At 41.6% G+C, this 11,106-nt stretch overlaps 1 protein-coding gene across 1 annotated transcript in view; it reads right to left on the bottom strand.

The window, feature by feature from the left end:
• Positions 1 to 517: 517 nt before the first annotated feature.
• The window catches only part of adgrl1a (adhesion G protein-coupled receptor L1a), a 224,443-nt gene continuing 213,854 nt past the window's right edge, over positions 518 to 11,106 (bottom strand). Inside the window, exons 23-25 of the mRNA XM_065263107.2 lie at positions 9,865 to 9,987; positions 5,819 to 5,836; positions 518 to 5,499 (exon numbers count right to left, since the gene is read on the bottom strand). Coding sequence (XP_065119179.1) covers positions 4,610 to 5,499; positions 5,819 to 5,836; positions 9,865 to 9,987 — 1,031 coding nt within the window. The 3' untranslated portion in view covers positions 518 to 4,609. The remainder of the gene's footprint in view (positions 5,500 to 5,818; positions 5,837 to 9,864; positions 9,988 to 11,106) is intronic.

The following is an 11,106-nucleotide window of genomic DNA, read 5'->3' as shown; positions in this document are numbered from 1 at the left end:
CCTGATTGATCCTACATTTTGGAAGCCATTAATTGCTAATTTTTGAAACTGGATCAAGTTAGATCTGAAATGTCTTGTCTGCAAGTAACAAACTTACTGCATTACTTGATTTAAAAAAAAAAGAAATGCTCGTTACCACTAAATGTAGTGGAATTACAGTAACGCGTTACTTTGTATTTACGTGTTTACAGACTTTTTTAGAACTAGAAAAGTAATAGATCGAATACGGAAAGCTCAGGCTTCGGGTGGATATGGCTTAAGTCACCTTTTTCGAATATGCGCTGTCATGCAAATTTGCATCAAAATCAAACTGTTAAGTTAAACAAATTATTTAAATTTACTATATTAAATTTGGGCTAGTAATGTACCTGACATGGCCTAATTTAATTTTGTATGTTAAAGTAATGCCAAAACGTATGTTGAAATGACTTATTAATCACTTCATTTTTACAGTGCATGCAAAAGGCTTTTTTTTTTCAAGAAACAAAGCAATTTTTTTCATTAAGGCACATCCAGACGTTTGTGCATTAAACTTCTCTTCTAAACATGTCTCAGGTGACAGCAAGTAGCAAATCACAATTAATGTCTGTTATATAAACTAAAGGCTATTTTAAAAAAGTCTTTGTATATGAACGCAGCACGTCAAGTGATTTCATGGGGTCTTTAAAGGCCTCTTTACTGAGATTTTTCTCAAAAACGGTTGCAGGAAAAACTCATCCGGCGTGTACTCGTGCTTCACCTCTCCGTTTCAAAGTGAAGAAAATGAGGCCGATATGCAGAGCAGAACAGGGCGACTCCTTTCATATCCAGAGAACAGCGAATGTGAGTGCTCTCAAAGAGCGAGAGGGGAAAAAAGACAAAAAGAGAAACCCAGAGAGTGAGCGCATGGTGGGTTGACTCTGCTAGATTATAGCTCTTAGTATTATTATGATAATCAGGGGTTGTATGGGGATTTTGGAAGTGGTAGCAGTCCCTCGGAGCGGGCTTTAGTCTAGCAGTTTACTACGGCGCGTAATCACTGTCATTATCAACATATTCAATGCTGTACTATATTATCCCTTCAGCCCTTCAGTAAACAAAGCCTTTGACTAACATAACAAATCTTCCCACATTAACGCTTAACCAGGAAAGCTGTGTAAAACAATTCAGCGAGCTAAGCAGGAATTGGGGGAACGATGTGGGCGATGGGGTGGGGAGCAGAAATGATGATGGGAAACGAACCGTGCAAGGGCAGAAAACGGAGAGCTTCACAAAACATGACGCACATCGGGCATCTCCAGGGAGAGAAAGAGGGACGTAAACAGCCTTTTACCCCGGCAACCAATGCAGAAGGGTAAAACAGCAGCGTGTTGTGTCAGGTGGGCAGAGGGCCATGACTCAGGAGCAGATATCCACAGAGAGCACCTTAGTCTCAGAGAGCCAGCTAACCATTATGTGTTATGACAATACATTCAAACGGTCAAACCCGCTGACCAGTCCAAACTGGTCCGACCCATCAACATAAAACAAAATGTTCAGGTCATCGTTTTAAAGAAAAGCTGACGGTACGTGCTTCTGCCCTAAACGTAGGACTGGGTGTACTAACCACCCGCTGGCCAAGACAAAAGCACCTACTGTAGTGTCAATCAGTAAAAGTCACCATGCAACGGATTGCACACACGTCCCTTAAGAAGACTTGAGAAAAATTATTTGCTTCATCACTACCCATGTCTTGTTTTCCAGTATAACATCCTTGAAACAAGATACACGAGAAGCAAAATTGTGTAATAATATGACTACAATATATCTTGAATTAAATATCAAAGTTAGCTTGAGCATTTTTCTTACCACGTTGGCATTTATTTATCTTGTTTTACGCATAAACAACCAAGGGTTAATATGAAAATAAACCCTGCTTGTTATTTGCCAACACTATTTACTATATAAATAAATAAATTGACATCAAATATCAATTTAAGCTGAAATTATTTAATTATTCGCAACGAAAGAGGCGGCAGAGCGGCATACAGTAAAAGAGCACAGTGTTGGAAATTGGTTGCCAGGGACAACAGTCAATTATATTCATTATTCAAAAATATCTGACCGCAGAATGCCGAGATCGACCAATCAGTATCAAGTAGGTCTTAAGAGGTCTCAAAATCCAGCAATTTTGCTTCTCCAGTATATTTATCTTGTTTCAAGGATGCTTTGATATTTATACTGAGATCAACTCAAAAACACTGATTAAGAAAACGGCTTCTTGCAGTGTGTAAAGAGTACAGGTGGTGTTTTGAATTACAGGTAGCGCATTCGGGATGCACAATGTTATCTACCTCTGATAGTGAGTGTAAGGAGACCATCCGTGTCCTCCAGCGAGCTCGCTGGAGCCTACAGTAGCTTCACACATTGCCTCCATAACTGACTTGCATTAAACATGTATATTCCCCCCTCTCTCTCTCTCTCTTCACTTTCCATCTCTCATCATCCTCACATATGCTCGGTACACACTGCAGAATGAAAACCACACTTGAATAAATGAATATGTGCATAAATAAATCAAAACAGACAAATAAATATTAATAAATAAAACATCAAACGTGAAAAAGATTCAGTAGACTTCAGATGGGTGGAGCACTCGTAAATACCTCTCTTTTGTTCGACAGGCTACGGAGATCATTTGCATGTGGCCGTGTCTCATTGGTCAGATGTTTCTGTCACTCAGTGAATGCTAATCCTGTTCGTTTCTGGCAAAATAACAACACTTAAAATACCTTGAACAAAGTCTTTTAGATGGAAGCTTCTATTGAGCTCATAAATAGATATAGATTTACTTCAGCTATACGTGTCCATCTAACCCAGTAAAAATAGCCTCTGAAATACGCACACGTACATACTGTTGATTCACAGGCATTCAAAGGTTCACATTCAGACATACAAATCGCAAGTCAACTGTCGCACCAGTTTCAGAAACAACAGCTGATACTGGTATGTAAAAACAGTCGAATACAATCTAGGGTTCGCCACTGAATACGTGTTCTCGATTTTTTGTTCGTCTAAACACTTCGTATTCTATTCATCTGATATCTATTACATCTTCCAGATAAACCGTAACCTACATTATGGCTGCTGTCAGTCAACCCACAATGCACCGGTGCACCCCTGAGGCACAGTGTATTCCCCTTGCATTCATGTTAAGCACTTTCTGTCTGGGAATGTTGAAGGTCAAACATTACCAACATGTAATGGGTTATATTACATAAAAATTGTGCCAGAATAGATCTCGTTGGTATGTAAAATCCTTCGCTTTCCGTCTTTCTGGCTCTCTTTCGCTGTCTCTTGGCAGACAATTAGATTTTCCGGCACTGCAGCGCTCCGAGGCAGAGGCGAATGGGGGCCAGAGGGAGCGAAAGAAAGATGGAGAGAGACTGCGGTGTCGTTCGGGTCACAAACTTCAAAACATTTTTATTTTCGACTTTTCAATTTCAGTTGCGGTACAAGAATTGTTTCTATTTTCATAGTACTTGATGCTTTTTTGTTGCTTTTGTTCATCTGGTTTATCTATGTACAGGAATAAGACTTGCTTTTACTTTTGTGTGGATTGTATGTACAGTGGTTGGACGGCTGGAGCGGTAGCAAAAAAATTCCTCTAGCCACAATAACACATAGGTGAAACGGCATGTAGTCCACCTAAAACATCCATCGGTGATTCAGAAGGCAGGTCCAGTCATTTGCCCTCATCTGTGGGTCTGAGATAAGTCAGAACAAAATCCTACAAAGTTTCATTCATTGCTCTGAGAGGTCCCACGGTCGAGCAGCTTCGCACAACCGGCTGACGATGGGTTGTGTCCTAACCCTCCCCCTTAGTTCCCGGTCTCCGTGGTTGATCTATACAGAAGAGTGAGTTCAGAGAGAGAAATAAAGGCAACTCCACTGAGGCAGCTTCCTGCTACCTGTTTCTGAACAAAAGTCCTTGTTTTCTTTTTTCAGGAGCATGTGTGTTCATACCCTTGATGTTCGGTAACAAGCACTTCTGTGAGGGAGAGACAGTGTGTGTGTGTGAGTAGATTCCAGTTTATGTTCTGGCTCAAAAACAGTTATTTTTGGCAACACTGAAGAGCTTTCAAAGAGTTTCTTTGTCACGTTGTAGTATAATGACACAGCCCCATCTTCTCCCGTAACAGCTCTCATCAAATAATAATGAAAAGAGACAAGAGAAAAAAAAGAGAGGGTGAGGAATTACAAAGCAACATTTTTAAGACCTGATGAGAAATAAACACAGACACAAATGCCAGAGCAGGTTGAGAATGATCATGAAAAAATGAGAGCTGACGGTCCACTGAGAGAAGGCAGATGGCTGGACTAGGTGTTTTTACCATATATATCAGTCTGAGGAGGGAGGAAAAATGTTGCTGATGAGAGAGTTAGAGTGGTTACCCTTGCTGCCATGGAGACAAACCTCTCTCTTGCTCTCTCTGTTTAGGCTTTCCTTAACTCTCACTTCTAAACAAAGGAAAGTGTAAAAAGGCAACTAGACACACGGTGGGCATCAGAGACAGGAGAGGAATCCATTGTCGTCGGCACTTTGCGTCAAACCCTGTGGTCCACTTCCTCCTCCACCTCTTTGTCGTTGTCACAGGCTGGTGACCAACTGCATCTGTCCATCTCCCTCGCTGTGGGGGGGCTCAGGAGCAGGGTGGGCTTCAGTGCTAGGTCTCCTTGGTGGAGCCTGGTAAAAGGTCTGCATTGGGGCTCCGCGGGAGCCTATGGCGGGCCGGCCCGAGCTATAGTAGAGCTCCTCTGGAGGCTGGGCCGAGCGTGGAACCACCTCTAGTGGCTCCGGGCTGCTGTCGGGGTACGGCGAATCTCGCAGGTTAGTGATGCTGGTGTAAAGGGAGTCCCGCGCAGGTGAATCGGGGGCTCCGTTGCGGCCCTGGCCAGCTGCACTTTGACCGCTGTGACCACTGTGGCCCAAACTTTCTGTTAGGTCACCCGTGTAGCTTTCGGATTCTTCTGGGTCGCTCTGGTAGAGCACGGATTGGGCTTGCTGCAGCAGCAAGGGCTCCTCGAGAGCTTTATAGAGCATTTCCACGTCCTGCGGTGTGCGTTGGCGTGCTTCTCTTGAACGAAAATCTTCATCGGCCTCCATGCCTATCACTGGCTCAGGCCCGCCCCCGCTCCGCCCCATGCCCATGTGGCCATGTCCTCTGACCAGGCTGCCACATGTTCTATCCCCAGCCCCTCCGCCCCCTCGTAGATTATTGTGCACTAATTCCGATATGATCATCTTCTCAAATGCTGCTGCATCAGAGATGTTCCGCTGTATCCCGCCGAGAGTTTCTGAACCTCGTGGGTTGAGTAACGGTGGGGGACTGTCTCTGCCACCACCTCCAAGGAAGTCACAGCTGCCCCCGGCACCACCAGAACTGCCGACGCCACGCAGAGAATAGCTGTTGTTGAAGTTCCCATTCAGGGGTAGAGTCTCCATGCCTCCATGATCTCGATTCTTAGACAGTGTGCTCTCTGTAGAGAGAGCAAATGAGAGGAGGTAAGTAAATGAGAAAGAGGATGGAAAAATGAACACTTCATTACCTGTTTTAATCAAGATAGGGTATCACAGCAAGAGAATCTGGGATTTAATCAATAATGGGGAAAAGCAACTTCCAGCTCAAGATTAATAGGCTTGTGGACAGAGGCAAGTTATTACCAGGGCCGTAAATTGTGTACATAGAAACATAAGGCTTCATTGCACACCTGAAGAGGTTATCATTCTGCAAAATTAGCCAATAAAAACAGAAAAGGGCTATAAGGCGAACAGAGTGTGAGAAAAGAAGTGTCTTACTTGGGTCACGGAAAGTTCCTGCGGATCCACGGTATGGTCGGGTGAGGGCAAAATCAAAAAGAAGAGGAAAAATAGCTGTGATTTAATTTTATCACACAAGATCATCAATAATTTATGTCTTCTTTATTCTGTCATGCCCACAAAATTCATGCCAGCATAAAATTCAGTCACACTCAAGAAACTGTTAAAATAGTTATCTGTTTAACTGAAGCATTTGCAGTAAAATATGATCATGTAACCCTAAATCATTTTTACTGTTACTGGTTTAAGATGAGTGCCACATCCTTTAGATTGGAGAGGTAATGATCAGTGCCCCATTCTTTAGATTGGTGAGTTTAAGATCAGTGCTTCATTCTTTAGATTTGGGAGTTTAGGATTAGTGCCTATTTTTTAGATTGGGGAATTTAAAATCTGTGTCTCATTCTTTAGATTGGAGAGTTAATGATCAGTCTATCATTCTTTATGTTGGGGAGTTTAAGATCAGTGACCCATTCTTTAGATTGGTGAGTTTAAGATCAGTGACTCATTACTTAGATTGGTGAGTTTAAGATCAGTGGCTATTTCTTTAGATTGGGGAGTTTAAAATCTGTGCCTCATTCTTTAGATTGGAGAGTAATGATCAGTCTGTCATTCTTTATGTTGGGGAGTTTAAAGGTGTTCCCCACTGTTTAGATTGAAGAGTTAATGATCAGTTCCCCACTCTTTAGACTAGGGATTTAAGCTCAGTGCCTCATTCTTGAGACTAGGAAGTTTAAGATCAGTGCCTCATTCTTTAAATTAGCTCCTTTAAGATTAGTACCTCATTCTTTAAATTGGAGAGTTTAAGATCAGTACCTCATTCTTAATTCTTTGAACTCTCCTGTTACCCTAATATCTAAAAACATTTGTTACCCACTGAGGTCAATTTGACCCCAGCATTTTAAAACTACAGAATATAATTTTTTTACTAAAAGGTTTGTGTCAGGGAATTTATATCTTTGTTGACTACTTAAAAAGCCCTTTAAATGTTGGCCCTGTCCCAAATGGCGCACTTCATGTGGACTTTCGGTCTCATGGCCTTAAATTGTGCATGCTCGCTTAGTCTACGAGTCTGTAGGGTGTCCCATTTGTCATTTGTACACTTCAAAGTGTGCTCATCAGTGCCCCCTTTGCCCCCTTGATACGGTCTTCGGCGAAGCCGGTACTGCAGCAGGCTTCACGCACTTCACCAACCCAGAAGTCCTTGCGAAAGAGCAATCGGACCAATCAGACGACGGAAGGGAGGAGTTCACACTGACGGGCAACTTCTCTTCCTATTTCTGGCGTGACACTTGAGTCTGTCCCAAAATACGACTCTGTTGCACCCATGTGGACTCACATCAAGGGTCCCTAAAGTCTGAACTACATGATGTCATCAAAGTGTGGACTCTGAGGAGGACCACAACTCCAGAGTGTGCCATTTGGGACAGGGACAAACTCTCCACCCACCACCCCTCACTCCCCACCCCTTACACATACAGAATACCTATTGCACGTCTATGGACATATTTGCAAATCACCATAAAATCTCACTGGTTGACCTAAAATTGGAAATTTATAAGAATATTAGGATAGTAACATGAATTTGACCTCAAGAAAAACAAACTTGTACACTGCCAAAATGAGCAACCCAGTGTAGGCTCGGAGATGAGAAAGGTATGGATGGACTTATTTAACCCTGGGGGATACGGTGAATAAATGACAAAATGTCATTGACAGAAAACATTTGATTAGAGAGGCCATTTTCAATTGAGAATGAGCATAAAAAGAGACCCCAGAGAGCATAAAGAGAAATGGTTTAGTAGGCTTCTGTTCAGGCTTTCATATGTTTGCTCTGCCCGTGTAAACCATAAGAAGTATGTTTTTCCCTTCACCACGGCACAGAAATATCAAAGTTCTCATGATAATTAGGATCATGTGAACTATCGGTGGTTCTCGCAGTGTGGTTTTTAAGTTATATCTCTGAAACTAAGGGACGATTTTTGAATATTGAATATTTATAATATTTACAAATTGAATGTATAAAATGTGTGAATATTATATAATTATAGCATGTTATAGTGACCTCAATATCACCCCAAAACAACTCAAACAAATGTACATAAATATTGATGTTGTATACAGCTTAAAGAGCCTGGGGTCAAAATGACCCCAAAGAACACAGATGCTACAAAATATGTAGAGGACATAAAAAAAATCATCATGAAAATTTTTGGTTTACTGACTTTTCCTCATTAAATTAGGACAAGTCTTAAGAATCTGAAGCAAAAAATAATGTCAATCATGTTTTCACAGACATTAAACTTCAAATTGACCTCAAAGATAATAGGATGGTTAAATTGGGAAGTTTAAGTGCACCAATCTTTAGACAGAGAGTTTAATAGCAGTGCTTTTTTCTTTAATTTGGATGTTTAAAAAACTGCCTTATTTCTTAATCTTGCCTTAATGTGGTAATTTACAAGCCATGACAAAACACTTTATTTTACGCAAGCTTTCATACACTAAACATGTTGTGATATTCCCACATTTCGCCTGCGTGAACTGAACTCAGGAGATGCATGCGGTGGCACAGAGCAAGGCGTGCAGGGTTTAAATATTAATGCCCGGTATGATTTTAATCAACGCTCCTCTGTGCAGAAAGAGAGAGTAATTAGACATTCTAATGAGGCCCTCCTTCGACTTCCTCTCCATAAGCATTCTAAAAATGTCTTCTCAGCTGAGCCAAATCGTGCCGAGTGGCGCACCGTCAGCTTGACACATTACACAGAAAGAGGGAACGTTTAAAATATTCAACAGAGACGCTGTCTTAAATTTCACCCCACCGACACGGGAATCGCATCTATCTTTCTCACTCGCTGTCTCTCAAGCTGCACACGAAGAAGAACGAAATGGCAAGAGAGAAACCTACGGACTAGCCTAGCATATGAGTGTGCACGGCGTGGGCAGAGCCGTGCCGATGCTCTGTGTCAAATCTCCAGGGGACGCTCCCCTTTCTTGCTCCGCTGTCAGTCACTCAACTTCAGCCTTAGCTTTAATCGATGCTCTGGTCTGTCTCTCCAGAAGGCGATATTAAAACACTGGCCAGATGGCCGGCCCATGTCCACCTCTCAGAATCGCAGTGACAGACCGACAGGGTGTAAACACACATGCAGACGTAGCGACCTCCCCACACACAAGCAGCATATGCACATAAGTGTGCAGGCTTTATGGCTGCACATGAATGCCGTCAACGACATTCAGAAACAAGGAAACGCTGAGCACGTAAAATAATAAGCACATCCCGCAGGAACAATTTGTTGCCCAAGGTTCCTCGAGAGACTTATTAGGGTTCAAAGGAATATGTAATTTAAGAATGAATTGTGTCTCGGATCTTTTAATAGACCTCAGAAACAATAAGAGACAATTTTTGCCATTCAGTAAGTGTATAGAGTACCCTGTAAGTGGATGGCATAGCTCAGATCTTATAGACGGCAATTACTGTAAATGGAAAGCAAATCAAGACTTGTGTTGAAGTCTCCAGCATCGTATTCGCTGGTTTGCAACATTTTTAAGGTTCTTACACTCCAGAGCAGAGATTTGTAGATTACACAATGTGAGTCTTTGTTTTGCTTACCAGAAAAATCTGAGAAGCAAATCTCCATTTAGCTTTATTTTGGTTAGGAAAGCATTGAAGAGTTCAGATGCAAAACCCTTTAAAGGGGACATATCATGAAAATCTGACTTCATGTACATGTTTAAGTGCTATAATTGTGTCCCCTGTGCTTCTATAAACATGTGAAAAAGATCAACCCAGTAACTTAGTTTTGGTAAACCATTCTCTGCAAGCATGTGAAAAAATAGCTCATTGAAATTTGTCTCCCCTTCTGATGTCAGAAGGGGATAATACCACCCCCTTAATCTGTGGATTAATTTGCATCGATCGTCCTCAATCGTATTGATTAAGGTTTTCGATACTGAATGATCTTAAGGCTTTTCAATACGATTGAGCCATCAATACGATTACTATTGTAAAATCAACCCAAACTCACCTGTGGAGTTGAAGACCCCAGGTGAGGGTGGAGTAAATGTCTCAGCCAACAGGGTGTTGTATGGGGAGGTGCCTGTGCGAGTCTGCAGCACAGGATTGGTCAGAAGATGGTTCCCCATCGTAGCTACAAACAAACAAACAAACAAAACACTTAAAAATACAAATGCCAATAATTGCTGTGACTCTCCTTAAATCGTACTTTAAATTCTATATTAAAAGGTGCATTGTGTAACTTTTAGAAGGATCTCTTGACATAAATGCAATATAATACACATAACTATATTATCAGTGGTGTACAAAGACCTTAGAATGAGTCGTTTTCATCTACATACACCGCGGGTCCGCTTACATGGAAGTTGCCGTCATGTTTCTACAATAGCCCTTAACAAAAACTTTTTTGACATTTGGATATAAAGTATTTCAATGCTACAATATATGGTGTAAAAACGTCTGAGTGCTGCCCTCTTCAGGTTGAACCGTGGCTACTGCAGTTGAATTTTCCTATTGGATGTTGCGGTACTGCGTGATGTAAGCGGTACTACGTGACGTAAGCAGGTTCAAGCTCACCAGGCACTTGTTACGATCTCACCACACCCTTGGTACGAGCTCAGTTCGTCGCCTCTATCTCCATTGGGGTCTGCCCACTTTTCTTGCATTTTTCAAATATTGCCAAATATTACTCTTTAAAGCGTAACTAAACCCCTGGTCAGAGCCTGACTCCACCCGCTGGCAATATTTGAAAAATGCAAGAAAAGTGGGCAAATCCCAACGGAGATAGAGGGGACGAACTAAGCTGTACCAAGTGTGTGGTGAGATCGTAACAAGGGCGTGGTGAGCTTGAACCTGCTTACGTCACGAGTCATTTTTGGACCCAACATCCAATGGGAAAATTCAACTGCAGTAGCCACCGTTCAACCTGAAGAGGGCAGCACTCAGACGTTTTTACACCATATATTGTAGTATTGAAACACTTTATATCCAAATGTCAAAAAAAATTACTAAAATCAATGAACAGCACTAATAAAGCATCATTCTTACAGATCATTAACTAAAAAAAGTTGGTTTAGGGTTTAGTTACTCTTTAAACAGTAAGCTACAAGGGAGTGTGCTATAATGTGCATATATTCACTATAAATAAAAAACTGTAAATAAAAAACAATCAGTACTGACCAGCATCCAGGACTGAGATAATCTATTTTGTTTTGAGAATAATAATAGCAATGCGAGCAAAAAAGTTTACAAA

The sequence above is a fragment of the Paramisgurnus dabryanus genome, chromosome 3 (assembly GCF_030506205.2).
Source record: "Paramisgurnus dabryanus chromosome 3, PD_genome_1.1, whole genome shotgun sequence".
NCBI classification, from domain to species: Eukaryota; Metazoa; Chordata; class Actinopteri; order Cypriniformes; family Cobitidae; genus Paramisgurnus; species Paramisgurnus dabryanus.
This window is presented reverse-complemented; position numbering and strand designations above follow the sequence as displayed.